The sequence below is a fragment of the Myotis yumanensis genome, unplaced genomic scaffold (genome assembly GCF_028538775.1).
Source record: "Myotis yumanensis isolate MYYU_CA2020_CCGP unplaced genomic scaffold, mMyoYum1.0.hap1 SCAF_15, whole genome shotgun sequence".
NCBI lineage: Eukaryota > Metazoa > Chordata > Mammalia > Chiroptera > Vespertilionidae > Myotis > Myotis yumanensis.
The window spans coordinates 46,065,273-46,089,011 of NW_027223766.1; the positions used below are offsets into that span (position 1 = coordinate 46,065,273).

The 23,739-nt window shown below is 38.4% G+C and overlaps 1 protein-coding gene and 1 long non-coding RNA gene across 2 annotated transcripts in view; one reads left to right on the top strand and one right to left on the bottom strand.

Annotated features, from left to right (window-relative positions):
* Positions 1-15,060, top strand: part of LOC138993157 (uncharacterized) — a 73,872-nt gene extending 58,812 nt beyond the window's left edge. Inside the window, exons 3-4 of the long non-coding RNA XR_011468238.1 lie at positions 8,888-9,020; positions 13,791-15,060. This is a non-coding gene — a long non-coding RNA (uncharacterized lncRNA). The remainder of the gene's footprint in view (positions 1-8,887; positions 9,021-13,790) is intronic.
* The window catches only part of TMEM67 (transmembrane protein 67), a 39,960-nt gene extending 20,914 nt beyond the window's left edge, over positions 1-19,046 (bottom strand). Inside the window, exons 1-13 of the mRNA XM_070392267.1 lie at positions 18,848-19,046; positions 16,929-17,017; positions 13,179-13,272; positions 11,865-11,964; positions 10,307-10,376; positions 10,123-10,197; positions 8,039-8,101; positions 6,104-6,258; positions 5,880-5,988; positions 4,635-4,721; positions 4,243-4,308; positions 1,932-2,088; positions 992-1,115 (exon numbers count right to left, since the gene is read on the bottom strand). Of these exons, the coding sequence (XP_070248368.1) occupies positions 992-1,115; positions 1,932-2,088; positions 4,243-4,308; positions 4,635-4,721; positions 5,880-5,988; positions 6,104-6,258; positions 8,039-8,101; positions 10,123-10,197; positions 10,307-10,376; positions 11,865-11,964; positions 13,179-13,272; positions 16,929-17,017; positions 18,848-19,040 (1,382 nt within the window). The 5' untranslated portion in view covers positions 19,041-19,046. The remainder of the gene's footprint in view (positions 1-991; positions 1,116-1,931; positions 2,089-4,242; positions 4,309-4,634; positions 4,722-5,879; positions 5,989-6,103; positions 6,259-8,038; positions 8,102-10,122; positions 10,198-10,306; positions 10,377-11,864; positions 11,965-13,178; positions 13,273-16,928; positions 17,018-18,847) is intronic.
* Between the last annotated feature and the right edge of the window lie 4,693 nt (positions 19,047-23,739).

The following is a 23,739-nucleotide window of genomic DNA, read 5'->3' on the forward strand; positions in this document are numbered from 1 at the left end:
CCTTCAGTCCGCAGGCCGACGCTCTATCCACCAAGCCAAACCGGTTTCGGCCTGACTAGCTTTGACTTCATTTTTACTAGGGATACACTAGCAGGTTGAGGGGATACTACAAACACTGTACGTTTAGATTTCAGCCAGATACAAGACAAAGTTTCTGTACTGCCTACCTCATAAGATTGCTATGAAAATCAAAATAAAACAGCAGTGAAAAAAATAATATATCCTGAAGTGCAGACTAACGTAAGATGACAGTGCTGATTTTCATCAGCGTATTTAGGTACGCATCATAAAATATTGGAATGGAAAAGGTGGTTAAGGTCTTAGAGACAGTAATCTCACACTGGAAAAGAGAGAAATGAGGGCTGCATGGTGCAGTAACTGGGTCATCCTTAAAGTAGCCAAAAAGGGGGGATGAAGATATGCCTACCGCCATCACCTGGCAGGCTCTTTCTAACACACCCATTTCAGCGCACTAATGCCCACCCTGCCCTCCACCTCTCCACCCGCTCTCATTCAGCACGTCTGGAGGGAGGCCTCACAGAACGTGAATTCTGATAAAGCTCTATGAGCTCTTGTGGTCATTCTCCTCTTGGCTCCTCACCTCTGTCGGCCTAAACCAGTGGTCGGCAAACTCATTAGTCAACGGAGCCAAATATCAACAAGTGCAACGATTGAAATTCCTTTTGAGAGCCAAATTTTTTAAACTTAAACTATATAGGTAGGTACACTGTTATTAACTGAATTAGGGTACTCCTAAGGCTTAGGAAGAGCCACACTCAAGGGGCCAAAGGGCCGCATGTGGCCCGCGAGCCGCAGTTTGCCGACCACGGGCTAAACCAATCTACTGCACAGATATCTAAAACAACCTTAGGTCTTGTTTCAGTTCAGTTGTCCTTATTGCTTTCATTTGGTAACTACTGGTGAACATGTTCTTTTATGACATTTTGCTCTATGCTTCAAGCCTAATTCAGTGCGTGAGACGTTTGTTTACCTCAGGGATATCCGTGTAGCAATTCGAATTAATCTCGGCTGACTTCCTAAGTCATTTTCTCGTCCACTTAGTGCATCCACTAAGAAAATGCGCCGAGTCAGAAGCCACTTGCCAGAGTTACTGTCTTTTATTATAAAGAGAAAAAAATGGCATTAAAAAAGTACCTTCAAATGGTTCCAGATCTGCCCCGCTGGTAAGGCGCAACGGTTGAGCTGTGACCCAGGAACCAAGAGGTTGCTGGTTTGATTCCCGGTCAGGGCACATGCCCAGATTGCGAGCTCAATCCCCACTGGGGGGGGGGGGGGGGGGGGGTGCAGGGTCATCATTGATGTTTCTCTCTCTCTCCCTCTCTCCCCCTTCTCTCTGAAATCAATACAAAATGTTTTTAAAAAATTGTTCAAGATGGCTCTCAAGGAGCTTACTGAATAAATTTAACACACAAAGTTAGTACATTTTGTTTTAGATAAAATTATTGCAAACACACACACAAAGCACACCTATTGTAAGAAATTCCTACTAGATTTTTCTACCTCATTGGAATGTTTTCTGATTGTTTGGACTTTTCATCAGTTTGGAAGAACTGTCCCTGCAAATTACCTGAATAAGCAGAATTTTATAATATGGGAAACAATGAAAGAAATGAATTTGTCCCAAAAGCAGCTTCAGGACACCTTGAAGAAGCCCAGTTCTATTACCTTTTTCTCAGGACACACTTTTAGCAATAATATAATTTCTTAACAATAAGCCTGACACATTTTGTAAAATTTTCTAAATATACCAGCAATCTAATTGTTTCACTTTTTAGCATGCTATATCAAACCAAAAAGTAAGAGAGAACCTATTACCTTTCTTATAATTTGTGGTATATTAAGTTATCAGGTTGGTTGACCTATTTATTGAGTTCAGCTCAGAGAAAGAATGGTATATATGGATGTCTTACCTTGGTTCACAAATATTTTATTGTGTTGAAGATTTAGGTTTAACACAGGCAGAGCCCAAATATATTGGTGTTGATTTTCATCGGTATATTCAAGGTATAAATCATAAAATATAGGAGTGGGAAAGTCAGTTAAGATCTTAGAGACAGGAATCACACACTGGAAAATAAAAATAAAAGCATCCCAACTGAATATTACAAAGCATGTTTATTATCTTTAAAAGACTGTTTTTTTTAAATTTTTATAAAATAAAGTATCTTTAAATTACCTTGTCTATGTGCATTTCCTGCGCCTTACAAAACATGAAGCTATAAATATGATTTTTTTTTAAAAATTATATTTTATTGATTTTTTTACAGAGAGGAAGGGAGAGAGAGATAGAGAGTTAGAAACATCGATGAGAGAGAAACATCAATCAGCCGCCTCCTGCACATCCCCCACAGGGGATGTGCCCGCAACCCAGGTACATGCCCTTGACCGGAATCGAACCCGGGACCCTTCAGTCCACAGGCCGACGCTCTATCCACTGAGCCAAACCGGTTTCGGCTATAAATATGATTTTTAAAAAATAAGGGCTAGCCCTAGCCGGTTTGGCTCAGTGGATAGAGCGTCGGCCTGCGGACTGAAAGGTCCTGGATTTGATTCCGGTTAAGGGCATGTACCTTGGTTGTGGGCACATCCCCAGTAGGGGGTGTGCAGGAGGCAGCTGATCTATGTTTCTCTCTCAACGATGTTTCTAACTCTCTATCCCTCTCCCTTCCTCTCTGTAAAAAAAAAAATCAATAAAAAATAAGGGCCAAAGAAAACTAACAGTAAGGAACTGCCTGGCTCTTGTCCTACAACCCAGCTATAGAGGATATGCCTTCATTCTCAACATTAAAGGTACAGCAGAGAAAAGGGATGAGGTCCTGATTCTTTTTCCTGATGTGCAATGCTGTCTGTGATTTGGCTCCCCTAACAAAGCCAGGCTCATTTCTCACTGCTCCCTACCAGTTTATAGTCCATTCCTACTAATCAACTTGCTGTTCCTAAATATGCTAGGCTACTCTATGTCTCTATCGTTGCAAATGTTGCTTCTGCCTGACAGTCCCTTCCCCACTATGTTCTCCTAGAAAACTCATATTCATTCTACGAGCCCAAGTATGAAGCCCTTCTCTACTCCCTCAGGAACTGCCAACGATGTACCTTGTCCATACCTATCAACACTTACCATATTCTTTCCAAGTTTCTGTCTATATAGCTGTTTTCTCTACTACTCTGTGAAGTACTTGAGAGGCAGTCAAGTTCAATGGAAAAACCACAACTGTTTAACTTAACAGAACATTAGCTACACAATTTACTTGATGCAAGACCTTAAGTAAATTACCTAACCTCACAGAGCACCATTTCCTCTCTGTGAAGCACAGATAATAATTTCATAGGTATTTCATGGATCAGATAACAATGATAAAATGCTGAACACACAGCAGCAGGCATTTAACAAGTATTGATTCTTCTGGCCGTGGTAGACACATTTATTTTTCTTTTTTTGGGGAAATAATATATGACATTTCTGATAATAAAAGTGAATTCATATGCGTGATAGAAAATTTGCAAAATATAAAAAAGGCACATGTAATCCTATCATACAGACATAACCACATTAAAAATGTTTCTTTTCTTCCAGTGTTTTCTATGATAGATTTCTCATCATGGCTTTACCAAAAGTGGAATCACAGTTTTGTTTTATGCTGTATGTATATGCATTTAATCAAGAAGTATTTTTGTAAACTACTGAATGTTTAATGGTTCATAATATTCCTTTGTACAATGCTGTTATTTCGAAATGGATTATGAAAAGAAGAAAGGTCAGGGAAGGAAGGAGAAGGAAAAGATTTAAAAAAGCATTTTATTTGTTACTGGGAGGGTGAGAGGGAGGAGTGAGTAACGTTTTTATTAGTCACTAAAAACAAAGTAACAATTTTATTTTATTCCAAAACTCTCAGAAGTACACTTTGTTTTGAAGACCTATATGCCTAGAAGCGAATCAACAACTGATTATTAAAATCTAACATTATATGATGTATAAAACTCTGTGGAGGACAAGGTACTCTCTTCATGCTAATTAAGATTTTCTGTACCCAGGTAATAAAAAAATGTCAATCAGTGAAGTTCTTCATTACTATTAAAAACATTTCCAATTTCAAACATTCAAAGATGATTCCAATTATGCTAATGTGAAAATGAAACTAAAATACAGACTGTTTAAATAAATAAATATAAATAAATAAAATAAAATACAGACTGTTTAACGCAGTTCAAACGTAAACTTACGTCTTGTCGATAGGTTGTTCCAAAAGAATACGCTGCATTTAACCTTGTTTCTGTGTCTGGACAAAGCTACAGCAAAAGAATACAACTGATAAGTATCTCTCACAAATGTTTTCTTGGATTGTAGTCAACAATTCTCAAATCCAAGCTGATCTCCATATAAAGTATTATACTTTATATAATACTTACCTAATGTATTAAAGGTATAAAAGTTAAGAAGGAAAAAAGTTAAATGAAAGCCCTAACAAGGTGCTTTTGAGAAATTCCAATTTAAAGCACAAGAAAAAATCAACTGTCGCATGCAACTGATACTCCATTATTCAAGCAATAAACTAATCTTTTCCTCAGGCAAAAATAAGGCACTTAAGTAATTCTTTAGCTAGGATCATGCTGACCTGTAAAACACCACCTTCTAAAGTTTGCCACTTGAGAAAATTTCCTCTTACATCATAGGAAGCAGCAACAAACTTCATTTGTGTATTCTGATTAAAGAAAAAGAATAAAATAACGTCACATACTCTAAAAGCAATATAAACTTCTATATATAAAAGGCTAAGTGACCAGCCATACGTCCATCTGACCGTCCGACCGACTGGCCGGCCGGTACATATGACGCACATGGCAATTTAAAAATAAATGTTGACTTGCACATGGGCGATTCATATAAAGCTCTTGCGCCAATCTAGGCAGAGTAGGCATATTCTTACCTGAACCCATTTTTGGACATGGTCAGTTATATGTTGCTTTCTCTCAAGTTCAAAGAGCATGTGGCTTTAGTTAAAGTTGTAAATACTTCATCACAAGGGAAATTAGTCAAGTACTCTGAAAGTGTTTTTCCTCTTAATGTGGTATAGAGGGAGATATTAGAGTAAGTTTAATCAATTTATCAGTCATTGTTTTTATCAGTGTTGTTTTTATGTCATGTTTTTGTTATCTCATGTTATTTCTTCTTTCAATGTGCACAAATCCATGCACTGGGCCACTAATATTCTATAAAGAAATTGTTATTGATGACTGACTGATCTTTTCTTTTTCCAGAGATCAAATATTAAATTCAGTTATCTTAATTTTGAAGCAAAATTAATCCAAGTGTCTCTATGACGGAACACACCTAAAATAAATGGACCAGATTTTGTGTTGTTTTTTTGGCATGAAATCTATTGTTTCAGAATTGAGGGGCAGTGCTAGTGACAACCTCCTTTCAAGCCTGTTAAATGGGGGGTAGGGATAGGGGAGGGAATCATCTGTTACTTCATTCCACAAAGTCAAAAAGCTGGAGGCGAGAACTGGGACCCGTGAAGTGCTGGGGAAGTGGCAGAGAGCCCTGGTCTGTGTTTGGAAGTACTTCGTAAATATGCAGAGATATAAAGGGACAGAGATTGTTTTGCATTTGGTGATGAGAACTACCTTTCCCAACCCCACAGGTAGTACTTGCTGCCATAATCACATAATCCAGGCACACATATATGTACTCAAGTAAGACAGCTAAACTCTGTTTTGTTTAGTTACTATGAATAGCTGATACTTAGATTAAGTTTAGTAATTAAAATTGAAAAACAACCTAAAGAAGCAATACTTATGACTAGTAACATTCTTATTCCCTTTTCAAATTGAAAATAAAAATGTCGTTATGCTTGTACCTGGTTTTGCCCTTTAAAACTGAAATTTGAAGGAAGAGGTGTAGTATCGAGGATTTGAGGTGCTAATCCAAGCTGATCTCCATAGAACAGCCATGGAAGATTCTGTCTCCTATGGACAATTACAATTGTTTTAATAATGGGGAAGCAATATTTATATTAATATTTGTGAAAGTAACTGCACTGAATTTGGCAAAATGGCAGTTCATCCATCAGACTATCCTCACCAAAATGAAACAGAATGAATAGTGCGTAGTCCAGCAGTATTTTCAAAGACAAACTGAAATAGTCGACATGCATCAAAAGTGGCAGAGTTATAAGAATTCATGTTCATCACACACATATTTCCAAGAGCTTGGCAAGATGTTAGATTGGCATATACCTACAAGAGAACAATGACAAAGAAATGTAACATGGATTTCAATATCCTAAGAAAAGTTAGTATAATAGATTATTCTCGGTTTTAATTTTACCTATTCTATAAATTATTCTTTTGGGTATTCTTTTACTTTTTGATACCTTTCCTCTGTTTAAGTACAAAAGAATTTTCTATATGGCAAAAGAATAATGTGTACATTTTAATTGTAAAGTTAGGCTGAAATTAAAGACAAGCAATTGAAAGAACTAAAAACTTATAGCATGACATTTTATTTTATTTTATTTTTTAAAAATATATTTTACTGATTTTTTACAGAGAGGAAGGGAGAGAGATAGAGAGTTAGAAACATCGATGAGAGAGAAACATCGATCAGCTGCCTCCTGCACATCTCCCACTGAGGATGTAGCATGACATTTTAAAAAACTGTTAAGTAGAATAATTATATTTGAAAGAATAATTTGTTTGCATATTATATATATAAAAGGCTAATATGCAAAGTGTCCCCTTGGGAGTTCAACTGGGAAACCGGGAGTTTAATTGCTCACTATGACGTACACTGACCACAGGGGGCGGGGGGGCTGCAGAATGAAGGAAGGCCCCGGCTGGCAGCTGGCAGCTGGGGAAGGGAGGCCCTGGCTGGCAGCCAGGCCAAGGGACCTTACCTGTGCACGAATTTCGTGCACCGGGCCTCTAGTGTGTATATGTGTGTGTGTGTGTGTGTGTGTGTGTGTGTATTAAGTAATTTGTTTTATAAATAATAAAATAAGATCATTTGTTGAGCCCCTCAATCTTCTTTCTCAGTTTTCCCCATCAGAAAAAGGAAACCCCATTTTTACAGTTATTCAAATCAGAACACTAGAGTGATCTTCTTTTTTCCCTTCCCATATCCAAATCATTAGTAAATCATGCCAGCTCAATCTCCAAAATATAAGCAGAAGTATATCATTTCCACAGTACCATCCTTGTCCCTTACTCGGATTACCCTAATACTCTCCTAACTGGTCTCCCAGCTTCTGTCCTTGCCCCAACAAAATCTGCTCTCCATGTTATAGCGGTCCTTTTAAAACCTGACGTTCAATCATGTCTTCCTTTGCAGGAAATCCTTATCACCCTTACAGTAAACCCCAGATCCTTGCCACAGCCACTCCTAGCATCCCTGAACTCACTTCTCCACTTCCCTTGCTCTCTCTGCTCCTGCCACTCCAGCCTCTTTCCTGTATCTTAAGCATGAACAAGCCAGATAACTCCTGCTTTGGGACCTCGGTATCTGCATGATCTTTGCATAGAACATTCTTCACTTTACGTGGTTCACTCTCACTTCCTTCAGATTTCCCCTCAAATATCACCTTTTCAAAGATGCCTGTCCTGATCACCCTATATAAAATAGCACCCTCTTCCATTCTCAACGTGCTTTATCCTGATTTATTTGTCTTCATAGCACTTAGCATCACCTGACATTTTTAAATGTCTTTTTCTGAAATACATAACCTGATTTCAGAACAGGGCTGGGAACAGAGTAGGTCATCAATAAACATTTACTAAATGACTGTATGAATCAGTTTCAGATGAATAAGCTTAGAGACATTCATTCAATCTTATATAACAAAATATAAAATTAAAATCATTTTCTTTATATATTCTCATTCAATCCACTAAAAAGGGTTTATTCTTCTAATAGTCAAAGAGATAAATCTACTTAGATCTAACTTTTGTGATCTGAGGGGGAAAAAAAGTGTAATTCTTCAAAATTATATACAATTATCTTTTAAAAATTCAAACTTACCCAACAAGCAGCTGCTGATGAATGCAAATACCTTGCAAACCATTCTGAAGTGATGGACATGCCCTGCAAACAAAAACATGAAGTTTAGTTTTAAATTCAAATAAAAATTCCTTAATACTACAATGTTAGGAAGATGTTAATATGCATATTGTTGAATGCAAAAAGACTAACATGACTTCCTCAATGTGATTAAAAACATAGGTTCTAATGGGGAATATAAGAATTAATTCTAGCCCTGGTCGGTGTGGCTCAGTGGGTTAGAGCATTGTCCTATGCACTGGTCAGGGAACATGCCTAGGTTCCCAACTCCATCCCCAGCAGGGGTTGTACCAGAGGCAGACAATCGATGTTTCTCAAGGCAGTATTTCTCTCTCTCTCTCTCTCTCTCTCTCTCTCTCTCTCTATATATATATATATATATATATATACATATATATATATATTTATATATGTGTGTGTGTGTGTATATACCTATCTCAATAAAATGTATTTTTTAAAAATAAGGTTTCACTACCTTCAAAATGAGAGATTAAAAAGAACTCCAAGGTATCCCTTTGGAATTAAACTCCTATTTAATACTAGAGGCCTGATGTGCAAAATTCATGCATGGGTAGTGTCCTTAGGCCTGGCCGGCAATCAGGGCCCATCTGTGGGGTGACGGGGGGGATAGGGGGGATGGTACGATCGGGAGCCCCCGCTGGCACCCGCCTTGGCCGGCCTGGCGCTGCTGGCATACTGGGCATCCTCCATGCTTATAACTAACTCCCAGTCAGTCATCTAACTCCTATTCTCTTGGATTTGTGACCTCTTCAGTTCCAATTCATTCATACTTCCCATTTTCCATCCCAGATGCTGGCATCACTAGGATCTGTTGCAAAAGCTCTAACTCTATGCCACCATGCCCTCACCTATAAATAAAGAACTTGGCTGGATATGAATAATCCTCATTTTTCCAGTGACTACCATGTACAGGCACTGTGAGGTAGGTGTTATTATTATGCCCAATTTCCAGGCAATGAAACTGAAGTTTAGAAATGTTAACTAAATCCAAAGATACAAAGCAGATGACTGGTAAATCCAGAGTTGAAATCTAGTCTCTGGTGCTTCTAACTAAATTATACTGCATTCTTTACATGACCTATAACGGACCTTTCAGCCTAAACATTCTGAGATTCACTGAAAAAGGAATGAGCCAAAGTAGAGAAGACAGGAACTGAACTTATAAAGTATAATGCTGAGTTGTTAGTCTGTTTCTTAGACTGATAATTTCTGTTTTAAAGTGATTTACAGTCCTAGCTGGTTTAGCTCAGTGGATAGAGAGTCGGCCTACGGACTGAAGGGTCCCAGGTTCAGTTCTGGTCAAGGACACATGCTCGGGTTCCAGGCTCGATCCCCAGTGGGGAGCATGCAAAAGGCAGCCAATCAATGATTCTCTCTCATCATTGATGTTTCTATCTCTCTCACCCTCTCCCTTCCTCTCTGAAATCAATAAAAGACATTTTTTTTTAAATAAATAAAGTGGCCCTGACTGGTTTGGCTCAGTGGATAGAGCGTCAGCCTGAGGACTCAAGGGTCCCAGGTTCGATTCTGGTCAAGGGCATGTACCTTGGTTGCGGGCACATCCCCAGTGGGGAGTGTGCAGGAGGCAGCTGATCGATGTTTCTAACTCTCCATCAATCTCCCTTCCTCTCTGTGAAAAATCAATAAAATAAACTTTTTAAAATAAATAATAATAATAATAAATAAAGTGATTTACACATATATGTTCCTTATTTTAATCCCAAATTAATTATCAAAGAAATGCAGAAATATTCTTTTTCTTTAAAAATATATTTTATTGATTTTTTACAGAGAGGAAGGGAGAGAGATAGAGAATCAGAAACATCAATGAGAGAGAAACAAGGACCAGCTGCCTCCTGCACATCTCCTACTGGGGATATGCCGGAAACCAAGGTACATGCCCTTGACCGGAATCGAACCCGGGACCTTTCAGTCCGCAGGCCAACGCTCTATCCACTGAGCCAAACCAGTTTCGGCTGCAGAAATATTCTTAACAATGAAACAAAAAGTTTAAACATACTCACAAGCTCTCCATAACGTGCAGGTGAAATCATAGGTGGAGGAAAATTCCCTGTGCTGCTGAAACATAAGCCCCCTGTCTAAAAAAATGAATGAACAAATGAATAAATAAATAAATAAAACAGTTTTTGGAACAGTATAAGCAATTTAATTTTAAAATATATACTTTATCAATTTGATTAGCCTTACTAAGATGTTAGATTCTGAACACGCACAGGACCTGCTGGTATTAATGAATGTTGGCTCACATCGGACACACCTGTCAACATAAGAAAAATAATATTTAAAATGTCAATGAATTATGCTAAAGCTGAATTTAATCAAGAATTGTCTTCCTAAACACTAGATTAGATTCATTCAGCTACACAATTACTTGTAGTAAGAAAACAAATTAAAAATATTAACACTGACTTGAATAGTTTTATCCCACTCTTAGTAATACAAGGCAAGGTATAAATAAGTAAAATTAACCAATAATGTTCTTTTGAAACCATATGGGATGTAAGGAATAAATAAATACTGAATAGCAAAGATGGATAAATCACTCAATTAACAAAAGAGCTCAACAAACTCATATAAATGAAACCCAATCCATTTTTATAAGTACTTGTATCAAATATACTTTCCCTATTTTATCTGCCACAAAGCAAAAAAGTAACATGCTGAAAAGAAACATGTATCTACCACTTATCAAACTTACAACCAACAATTTTAAAGTCTATTCACCATTGTTTATTTTAGGAAAACATATTTTTCATTAATGAACAATATATAAGGACAAAGGGCATTAAACTAGTGGGGACACTGAGGGTTTTAGGTGGATATTTATTACCTGCAAGATAGAGCAGGTAGGAGGAGGGGCTCGGGGTGGCACAGAACTCTAACTAGGCTTAGAGAGGTGCTGGAGGGGAGGATCTGAGGACATGCCCAGTAGTCCGTATTTGGGAGCTACAATGCAGGGCGGCCTGAAAGAAAAGATGATCCAACACAAAGTATCCCCAGAAGAAGCTGCTCAAGTATTTTCTTTCTTGAACTTGACAATCGAACTGAAAACTGTACTTAAAGGGGAGTAACCTCTAAAACTGAAGAAACTGAAATAGGAATAATGTGTCTGAGTTAGAGAGAGGGAGTGGTGTGTGTGCATGCATGCTTGGTGTGTACATATGCATGCACAAAGGGGGAACAGGAAGTAATAGAGAAGAGGGCTACAAGGGTGTAACTAAATTATTATATTTATCATTACATTTATAAATATGTTTTCTTATGTAACATAATATATAAAGCACAGTACCTGGTCTATAGTAAGTACGATGTAAATAGAAGTTACTATTATATATTGTATTATGGATACATACAAATTACATAATAACAAACAAAAGTAGCTAATGTGCACTTACTCTGGAGCACCATGCAAAGAACTTAACATATTTCTTTCTTTCTTTTTTTTTTTACATATTTATTTCTAAGCTGTGATAACAGCCTATGAGGTGGGGGGGATAAACCACTCTAAAGCAAGGAGACTGACCTATTGAGCTATCCGGGGTCAAACAACTGATAAGAGACAACATATGAACCCTATTCTATCTCATTCTCTAGGCCTCAGCTTCTTTAGCTGTTCATGTCTATTTCTATCCTTCCTTGGGTTATTGTGAGGAGCAAATGATATGGGAAAGCACTTTAAAAAGGTACAGAATCTGCATAAATGTAAAATGATGTTAATGCAGTCGGCACGCAGCACACTGCTTACCTGTTTCCTAAGGCATTTGCTACTGTAAAAGAGTTCTCCGTTCCATCACAGAGCTCACAAGTTGCTTGAGACAACAACGCTCCATTTATATCCCTTTCCACTAAAATATAAAAGCAAAATTCAGATGTAATTCATAGTCAATATCTAAGCTTGTACATACTTATTACATCTCACTTGCAATTCTAATAATTCTCAAAACATTATTTGCATTAAAGGCATGTGAAGCACCTCAATTATATTGAAAAGTGAAATTCTCCCCCATTCACATAAAAAAATACAAAAACGAATTCTCCAAATCCTCATAACAATAAATTAATATTTTTTCTTGAAAAATTTCCTTACCTCTTTACCTGTATGTTCCTGTATACTGAGAATGGGGAAACAAGCATTTTTATAGACGGCTGCTAAGTTTCTGCCACTTAGAGGGCTCTTGATAGTATCTATTAAAAGTTTAAATTCACATACCCTACAACACTACAATTTCATTTTTAGAGACCTAACCTACTGAAACATATATACATGTGTATAAGGGTATTCATTGAAGCGTTGTATTTGTTAGAAAACAACCCAACATGTGGTCTATTTTTATGAAAGACCCATGTGCACTTGAGAAGAACGTATATTCTGCAGCTTTGGGGTGGAATGTTCTATAAATGTCAATTAAGTCCATCTGATCCAGTGTGTCCTTTAGAGTCACTGTTTCCTTGTTAATTTTCTTGTCTGGAATATCTATCCAGTGAAATTTGTGGGTGTTAAAGTCCCCTAGTATGATAATTGTTGTCAATCTCTCCCTTAAAATCCTCTAGAAGATTTTTTTAGTATATTTAGGTGCTCCTTTATTGGGTGCATATATGTTTACCAGCGTTATATCCTCTTGTATCATTGATCCCTTTGGTATTATGTAGTGATCTTTGTTGTCTCTTGTGATGGCCATCATTTTGAAGTCTAGTTTGTCAGAGATGAGTATTGCTACCCCAGCTTTTTTTTTTCTTTTCCATTTGCTGGGTCCTGACATTAAGAGGAATGCTTACTATTTTTCCTTATTAAGCATCATGTTGGCTTTTGAGTTGAAACTTATATTTTGTCATATTATAGTAAGGAAGTATCCATCTAATCCTACATTATTAAGAATTATTAAAAATCAGATAGGGCTTTTTATCTTCTTCCTAATGCCTGCTGCTGTTTCAAACATCATTACATTTTGAAAAAGAGTAATAAAGAAATTGTTAAGAAATCACCATGCTATTTCAATTAATGCCCTTATCAAACACAAATAAAGATGTGTTACTATTTCATAAGAAATCTACTTCTTACCTAAAATATGGCCAGGGGGACAGTGGCATTTTCCTTCTGCAGTCAAACGACCAGGGCAAGAAATGCAGTTCCAGCCATCTTTGGTAACACCTTTCTAAATTAAAAAAAAATTATTTTCTCCTTCTTAACTTCTTCCTCCTTTTGATCATGTAAGTCCAAAAGCCACAATACTGTATAATTTGTAGTTTTTATTCACATATATAATATACATATAGGCCTCCTAAAAATGTCCTGTGTAGCCAATTTGTGTTTATATTCCAAAATTAAGATATACATTTATAACCATATATTGGCTACTATTAACTTTGGGCAATAGTTCTTTCTTCTTCATGATTTTCAGTTCAAATGAGTCCTTGCTTTTTAATTAATACTGTCATTCAGTTTTTTCATTTACAAAGATAAAACAACATTCAACAGAATTTAATAAATAGCCAATTAAGTTTAGTCTTACTTGTCTTAAAATAATTAGTCTAATCTCTAATAATCCAAATACATTAGCTTTTAAAAATTAAGTTATGATTCAAAATAGGCTAATGTTATGGTATATAAGTGATATGTAAACAAAGTTGTTAAAATTAAATTATGAGGCTATTTCCTTCCATCCATTAATAGTAACAGTAGAGGAGAGACCAAGATGGCGGCGTAGGTAAACACCGGAGACCGCTGCGGCAAACAACCATTTCAAAAATACAACTAAAAGACTGAACGGACATCACCCAGAACCACAGGAAGGCTGGCTGAAGAGAGACTCTACAACTAGAAGGAAAGAGAACAGCAAATCGAGGCTCAGAGGCGGCGCAGTGTGGAAAATACAAAGGTACCGAGGTGCGCGCGCAAAGCGGGCTGGTGGCTGAGGGCGCGGTTGTCGTTTTCTGTCGGGAGTGAGTCTCAGACTCTGGGCTCCAGATCCGGGCGAGTATCTAGGGACCCAGACTCAAACGGGAGAAGCGGGATTATCCGGCATCAGTTGGGACCTGAGGGCAGCTTTCTCTCCGAGGTTTGCAGTGGCTGCCGGGGTTCTGAGAAGCAGAGCCTCTGGGAACGGGACTGAGCGTGGCCATAACTGCTCCCTCCGCCCGCCCTGTTGATCCCGCCCCGCCCAAAGCCTGCGCACAGCCATTTGCCGATCGCCTCAGGCAAAGGCTGGATTAGCACCTCCCCAGAAGGCAGACGTTTTCCACACAGCTGATTTCCACAGCCAGCCGGCCTGGTGGTCAAACCCCTCTAGTGTTAACTACAACAATTAAGGCTTGGCTAGAACAAGACTGCGCACAGAGACCACAAGGGGGTGCACCAAGAAAGCATAAAAGATGCGGAGACAAAAAAACATGACAGAAATGGAGGATATGGAGCTAAGAATCGCAATTTTGAGGGCTTGCCATAAATTTGTGCAGAGCCTCACGAAAACTAATGAGACCCTCGATGCTACGATAAAGAAATTAGAAAGTAAGCATACACGGACTGAAATAAAGAATATTATACCCAATAGCAGACCAGAGGAGTACAATAATCAAACCAAAGATTCGACAAAAAACACCCAATTGGAAAAGCAAAATGAAAAAAGAATCCGAAAGTGTGAAGATAGTGTAAGGAGCCTCTGGGACAGCTTTAAGCGGTCTAATATCAGAGTCATTGGAGTGCCAGAAGATGAGAGACAGCAAGATATTGAAAACCTATTTCAAGAAATAATGGCAGAAAACTTCCCCCACCTGGTGAAAGAAATGGACTTACAGGTCCAAGAAGCGCAGAGAACCCCAAACAAAAGGAATCCAAAGAGGACCACACCAAGACACATCATCATTAAAATGCCAAGAGCAAAAGACAAAGAGAAAATCTTAAAAGCAGCAAGAGAAAGAGGCTCAATTACCTACAAGGGAATACCCATACGACTGTCAGCTGATTTCTCAACAGAAACTTTGCAGGCCAGAAGGGAATGGCAAGAAATATTCAAAGTGCTGAATACCAAGAACCTACAACCAAGATTACTTTATCCAGCAAAGCTATCATTCAGAATTGAAGGTCAGATAAAGAGCTTCACAGATAAGGAAAAGCTAAAGGAGTTCATCACCGCCAAACCAGTATTATATGAAATGCTGAAAGGTATCCTTTAAGAAGAGGAAGAAGAAGAAAAAGGTAAAGATACAAATTATGAACAACAAACATGCATCTATCAACAAATGAATCTAAGAATCAAGTGAATAAATAACCTGATGTACAGAATGAACTGGTGATTATAATAGAATCAGGGACATAGAAAGGGAATAGACTGACTATTCTTGGGGGAAAAAGGGGTGTGGGAGATGCGGGAAGTGACTGGACAAAAATCATGCACCTATGGATGAACACAGTGGGTGGGGAGTGAGGGTGGAGGGTGGGGTGGGAGCTGGAAGGAGGGGAGTTATGGAGGGAAAAAAGAGGAACAAATGTAATAATCTGAACAATAAAGATTTAATTTAAAAAAATAAAAATAAAAATAAAAAAAAAGAAAAAAAAAAAAAAAAATAGTAACAGTAAAATATGACATCATTCAAAATTGGGCTTGAATTAAATGATTTAGAAAAATTATGAGACAAAAGTACAGTAATTACATTACAAACATGAATGTAGCCAAAATTAAAAGAGAACAATGGCAATAAAAAAACAATGCCACAGATTATTTTAAATTTAGGTTGAAAAACTGGATCTATCAATAAGTGCTTCTATATTTGGCAGCACATTTATATAAGACTACTTAAAAATTATGACTTCTTAGTAATGTCATTGAAAAACAAATCTCCTTTGGCATCATTTCCTAATAGTGGCTATCTATCATAAGGTCAATATTTCCAAAAGTAAAAAATAAGTATCGAAATGATCATCAAATCTATAAGTACTAGCCATAAAGTAGGACAACTGGTAACTGTGTATTATATTCCCAAATTCAAGGGTTTTTTTTTATCACAGATAATGAGAAGATATATTATTAGAAAAGTCAGAACTGGCACACAGAAACTCTTAATTATCCTAAATGATTGAAAATATATTCCTGTTAAGAATCATCATATATAATAACTGTTAGCTTCCTAATTTTCCCAAAACCCTACATAATAAAAGCATAGTATGCAAACTGTCCCCTTGACTGGGAGTCTGACCAGGGGGCGGAGCCGACCGGCAGCAGGTGGCCAAGGGAAGGGAGGGAGGCTCCAGCCAGCCACCGCCAGCTGCTAGGGGCCCTACCAGTGCACGAATTTCGTGCACTGGGCCTCTAGTTATGATATAATGAAATGACTAAGAGAATAGCACAGATATTATTTAACCTATTTAACGATGCAAATTGGCATTTCATGAACTTATCAATGTAATATCATTACAAACATAAATTATTATATAAAACGTTGAAATATAGGTCTAAGACACCAAACTCAATTTGTACCAAAGGATACACATATTCCAAATTGCTGCATATATGTATCATTCATTTATTTTTCTCTATAACTGAATTACTCTATGAGGAAAAGTAAAAACACACCATTTTTGTGAGAGTTTTTTATTTCAAATGTTAAAAAAGTAAAGCAATAGATTCCCATGTACTCCAAGTTTGCATAAAATTTTACCAATCTCCCAAAATTTACTCTAATAAAAAAAAAAGTTAGCTTTATAATGTTAAAGGTTGTGGGGAAATAGTAGTGTACAGTATTAAGTGGTAGTTTACAAAATACATTTAATTTACTACTTTCACAGTAAAATTATTTAAAGATAAATACTCCATACCTTGTCTTCTGGGCACTTTTTACAAATAATATCAGCTCCTCCGTTATTAGAGATCATCTGAAATCCTGGTAGACACACACATGAAGTTCCTAAAAAGAAAACCAATGGTGAGCTTGGTAAATAAAAATGTAACTCCAAGACAGGGAAACTTTTAGTAATTCTTAAGATCTAGATAAGTAATATAGTAGTTTAGAGCAAGACTCAGGCGCCAGTACTGCCTAGGTTCAAATCCAGAAACACACTCCTGGGGTTCTAATCTTGAGCAAGTTATTGAACTTTTCTGTGCTCTGGCTTCCACTTTGGTGAAGTGGAAAAAACAATACTTTCCTCATAGGGTTAATATGAATATTAAATTAGTTATTATATGTAAAGGTCTTAGAATGTTTGGGGCATACAGTAGGTATGGTGTTCGCTACCATTTTTAGTGCAAGCATAATAAATTATTGAACTATTAAACTAATAATATTGACTGTATGGAAATTTCACATTTCTGTTTCACCCAAACATACACACATATCCAATACATTTAAATTTACTTTGTCAAAACAAAACCTTTTCAAAAAGTTACATTCATTCCAATAAATTACCATATTCTTCTGTTTGCACAGATAGTAAACGTTATGGGATAATCACTATTCAATTTGCTGGTAAGGGCATCATTCTCTAAGGAAGCCTGAAGTGGAAACAGCACCTGTAGGAATCTTTGTACTAGAATGCATATATCCGGGTTCATAATTATGAAACTAACACCAGGCATTTTAGAGTCTGTGAAATTCTTTCTTATTTATATCTCCTCACCAGAGGGGCTGATCTGTCCTATATGATGACTTAAAGGGGGATATGTCAACTTTGAAGATGGCAGAAATTTAATACCATGGGTGACCAAATCGAGATTGAAAACATCTTAGACTTTTCAATATTGATTTGGTCACCCAAAATAAATCCAGATAAATAGGAGCATGGAACAGACTGACAAATTTCAGAGGGAATGGGGGGGTGGGGGGGTGGGGAGAGATTAATAGGGTAACTTATAATGTATATATCCATAGGCCATGGACATATAGTGTAGTGAAGGCCAGGGAGGGGCAGGTGTGGGGTGGAGGGGGTGATAAAAGGGGGAGATATCTGTAATATTCTCAACAATAAAGATAAATTAAAAAACAAACAACAAAAAACATCTTAGACTTTAGAACAGGAAAAGTCTTATTCTAAGCAGTTTCCGTGAAGAGAACCAGGACCAAATGATGGATGTTTCAAGCAAAAAAAAAAAAAAAAAAAAATAGATAAAAATTAGGCTTCATTGAAAGAGACCTTAAGGTCAATTAGTAATAATCAGTAATAAAAGGAATTAGTCCTAGGGAAACCTGTAATATTATAGACACATGCTCTAGTGGAAATACATAGGTCCAGGCTCAGGGCAGAGAGACATGCTCTTCAGGTCCCCAATTTCGGTGGCCAAGAGGACATTACAACCTCACCTGGGCTTCCATGTCCTTATCTGTACAGTGAGGAGACGGGACCTGCGGGAGTGTCAGGTCCCTTCCAGCTCTAAGGTTCTGGCTTCTGAAGAGTAAGATAAACGGTGGTCCCAGTCCCAAGGGCTCATTTGCATTCCCTCCCGGACCTGTCCTGTCGCCTGCTCCTCTGTACCTCAGATGGCTTCTCCATGTTTTCTCCCTGCGCTAGGCAGCTTTCTGGGTGCTCCCTAAAGACCCTTAGGCGGAGGAAGGGGGGACACTGGCGCCGAGTAGCGGACTGGGGGTCCCCCAAACTGCAATCCTCCAAGGAAATCCGCCCTGGCGTTGGCGGTTAACTGTCCAGAAAGACTCTTCCCACGGACGGAAAGGTGTTGCAGCGACGTCGGGGACCGGGCACAGCAGCCAGCCGGGGTGTCCGCGGGGCCAGGCCCGCCGTCTCACCTCGGGCGTCCCGCTGCTGGTGGGCCCCGCACGGGGCGCAGGAGAGCGCGGAGATGTCGAAGTACTGGCTGCGGCCGCAGGTCTCCGGCTGCCGGAAAGGGAAGGAGAAGGTCTGGGCCTGTGAGACGCCAGGGAGGACCCACTGGAGGAACACGGTCACGGCCGCGACCGCCCAGCTGGACCCGAGAGCCATCGCCACCCCAGCCGGCGGCAGCCCGTCACCATGGAGCCGACGCTGCAGCGCCCCGTCAGCCTTTGCGGCGACTCTGCAGAGCCGATTGGACAACTCCCGCCCGAGGTTCCGGAAGTGTCTGCAAATGCTGCTGGGTTGCTAGGTTACCAAAGCGGCGCGCGGGAAGCTGGCTGGTCCTAAAAAAGGATGGGTTGGGGGTGCGCTAACCCTGAAGCCCGGCAGGGAGACGCTCTCTTTCACAGGTTTGTTTCAAACTCTGGGGCGCGACCCATAGGCGGGACGTGAAGTCAATGTGGAGGTCGGGAAATAAAATACCACCGGAAAGAAAATAGCAGATTGCATCGCACAAATTATAAGTATTGTTTCAGCCCTAGCCGGTTTGGCTCACTGGATAGAGCACTGGCCTGCGGACTGAAGGGTCCCGGTACGATTCTGGTCAAGGGCACATGCCCAGGTTGCGGGTTTGATCCCTAGTAAGGGGCATGCAGGAGGCAGCCGATCAATGATTCTCTCTCATCATTGATGTTTCTATCTCTCTCTCCCTCTCCCTTCCTCTCTGAAATCAATAGAAATATTTGTTATTCCCTCATTTCATTAAACTGTTATATGATATTTACATCAGAGTTTATCCAGACTAGGCCATTTCGTGTTAAAAGAGACAGTCCAAAAAAGTATTTAGCAAAATACATTTGTCAGAAAAGTGGGCAAAATACTGATATGCAATGAACCAAAGAAAGGTATTTGCTGCCAGACCTTTCTTTGCGTTTCTACTTTCCTTGTTTTGAGCATAGGAAATCATGTATGTAAAATGCGATCATATGTATCCCACCTGTGAATAAAGAAGGAAACTCATATTTTAAAATCAAATTTATACGTACATGAATGTTGTCTTTCAAAGTAGACACCCTTTAAAAAAAAACTAAAAAAAATGTTTTTTAAGGCAAAGTAGACACCCTCTGAGGCTATTAACCCCAAACAATTCAAAATGACCTTCAGAGCCCGCTTATAGGTCATAAAAGAACATTTTATTTCTTAATATTTAAATCTCACTTGTTATTGTTGTATTTTTTATTTTTGTCTCCCACCCCCAAATGGCCTGGCATTATTTTAAACCACCTTATTCAGCAGCAACAGCATAAAACGACTTTTGGCTTTCTCAAAAACAAACAAAAAAATACACATTTTGCAATAAAAATGATTATTTGTCACTCATAAGGAAAATAACACAATATTTTCAATGCCCATGAAAAATGCATCTAAGGATGTTAGATAACTTTATTGGCACCGTTAGGCCTAGTTATTCTCACATGATCATCCCCAAAAGATCAGCATTCACTCAGTCACTAATGTCTATGACACAGGAGGTGTATGTTCTGAAAACCCTTAAAGAGGAATTCTTAAAAATGTTTGAATAATTACTGTGTTGTTGAAGTGTCTAATTTGAAGTGGAAGTCACAGAATACAATTTTGTAAAACCATATGACTGTATAAATGTTAATGGGGACTCAGAAAGGGTCTGGTGAGAATAGTTGAGATTAATATGTAGATTAATATGCAAGCTTCCTATGGGTGAATAACGTTAGTCTTCCTTAATGAAATGCATACTATTGTTATATGCTCTGTAAAAAAAAGATCAGGATAATAAAATTTATGCATTGCCTACTATATAATTAAAGTACTGAAAGACCTCCCAGTCATGATGGTCTTCTTTGTGTCCCACACAGTGCACTGTGCTAGGCACTTGACAGCATTAACCTTAACTCTTCATAATAACTCTTTGAGGCAATACTATTTCTTTGAATTCTTTTACAAAAAAGGAAACGGAGGATCAAAAAAAGTTACATTAGCCTGGCTGGGATGGCTCAGTGGTTGGATATCGATCCATGGATCAGGAGGTTATGGTTCGACTCCCTGTCAAGCATGTGCCTGGGTTGCTGGCTGGATCCCCAGTAGGGGGCGTGAGAGAGCAGCCCATGTACTAGTATGATTCTCTCATCATTGTTTCTATCTCTCTCCCCCTCCATCTCTCTGAAATCAACAAATACATATATATTTTTTAAAGTTTATCACCCTGGCAATTGTTGTTCAATGGTTAGAGCACTAGCTTGCACACTGACGGGTCGAGGGTTCAGTTCTCAGTCAAAGGCATGTACCTGAGCTGCAGCTTCTATCCTGATCCCCACCCACATGGATGTTTCTCTTTTTCTCCCTTTCTCTCCCTCTCCCTTCCTCCTTTCCCCTCTTCCACTATATCTAAAAGCAATAGAAGAGTATCCTTGGTTGAGGATTAACCAAAAAGAAAAAAAGTTACATTATTTAAGAAGTGGTGAAACTAGAATTTACCTCCATTTGTTATCTCTGAAACCTGTTATCTTTTCAATCCATTAACCATTTTTGTGGAATATTTTGGCATCTTCTACAACAGTACAAACCTATTGTTGTTACTTAACAGTGGAATTACGATTGTGTAAGACCTTTGGACACTGCACCTAGCAAAACTGCTCCCAAAGAGCTAGAGAGCTTATTTGTAGGAGAAGGATTAAAAATAGATACAATTAGTTTCCCTCCTAGGTGATGTCAATCATATCCATGACTTCAATGACCACTTTTTGCAGATGACTCACGTAATTATATATCTCCAGGTCAAGTATCTTTTCTGAGCCCTGAACCAGTATTTCCACTGCTTGCTTTTATTTTTTAAAAAAATATTTTATTGATTTTTTACAGAGAGTAAGGGAGAGGGATAGAGAGTTAGAAACATGGATGAGAGAGAAACATCAATCAGCTACCTCCTGCACACCCCCCACTGGGGATGTGCCCACAACCAAGGTACATGCCCTTGACCAGAATTGAACCTGGGACCCTTCAGTCCACAGGCCGACGCTCTAGCCACTGAGCCAAACCGGTTAGGGCTCCACTGCTTGCTTTAAAACTCTAATTGGGTGGGATGAAGTGTTTATATTTTATTTTACTTTATATTTTTTAATATATTTTTATTGATTTCAGAGAGGAAGGGAGAGGGGAGGGAGAGAGAGAGAGAGAGAGAGAGAGAGAGAGAGAGAGAGAGAGAGAGAGAGAAACATCAATGATGAAAGAGATTCATTGATCGGCTGCCCACTGGGAACTGAGCCTGCAACCTCGGCATGTGCCCTTGACCAGAATCGAACCCAGGACCTTTTAGTCTGCAGGCCAACACTCTATCCACTGAGCCAAAACAGCTAGGGCATGAAGGGTTTTTAATTCAAGGTGTCCCAAACAACTCATGATCTCCATCCTTTATCCAACCCCCAATTTTGTCCTTTTCCCATTGTGCAATCTAGAAGTGACTTTTGATGCTTTCCTTCCCTTCATCTACTCATTTCAGTCCATTAGCAAGACCTCTTGATTTTTAAAAAAATATATATTTTATTGATTTTTTACAGAGAGGAAGGGAGAGGGATAGAGAGAAACATCGATGAGAGAGAAACATTGATCGGCTGCCTCCTGCACACCCCTTACTGGGGATGTGCCTGCAACCCAGGTACATGCCCTTGACGGGAATCGAACCTGGGACCCTTCAGTCTGCAGGCCGACGCTCTATCCACTGAGCCAAACCACTTAGGGCGACCTCTTGATTTTTATCTTCTAAATATCTCTTGCATTTACTGCACAAAATGCCTTAAATTCTTTTAACCTCTAACCATCACTACCACCCTAAAAATGCTATCTTTTCCCATATTCATTACTGCAATGACCTATTTTAAAACTTAGTTTTTTAGTTTTCAGCATTAACAATGGACTGCACACTGTGAAAGATGAAGATTTGCTTTCTACCACATTTTCTGAATCCCTTCATATTTCTAATATATTTATTTTAAAATTTAGAGATACAGTAGTAAGTCCTTTTCCATTATTGTGACTACTTAAGTGCTATTTACAATTGAGTCATGTACCATGCCACACTTTTTATCTTTCTCTAATGTAGGTATCTTTGCTTCTTTACTTATCAAGTGCTATCATTAATTTCTAATTTTTCCTCAGAACTATTACTCTTCTTTCAATGTATTTAACACATTTAGTATATGCCAGGTTCTCCTCTAACTACTTTTAGTCCTCATCATAGCCCTTTAATTGTCCCGAATTTATAAATGAGGAATTTAGACACAAAGAAAATCAATAAAAACTTGTATTAGGATCCAAGAATCTATATATATTTTTTTTTAAAAATATTTAATTATTTTTATTGAGTTACAATTGACATAACATTATATTAATTTCAAGTGTACAATATAATGAATTGATATTTGTATATACTATGAAATTATCATAATAAGTTTAATATCCATCACCATACAACCATACATAATTACAAAATTTCTTTTTCTTTTTTTTTTTTTGTTAAATATATTTTATTGATTTTTTTACAGAGAGGAAAGGAGAGGGATAGAGAGTTAGAAACATTAATGAGAGAGAAACATCGATCAGTTGCCTCCTGCAAGCCCCCTACTGGGGATGTGCCCGCAACCAAGGTACATGCCCTTGACCAGAATCGAACCTGGGACCCATCAGTCCACAGGCTGATGCTCTATCCACTGAGCCAAACTGGTTAGGGCAAAATTTCTTTTCTTGCATGGATGGGATGGGGCGGGGGGAGGTGGGGGAAGGCCACATGATAACCTGACTAGTTCAGGGAAGCCTGCATGGCTGTTTTGCAATCTCA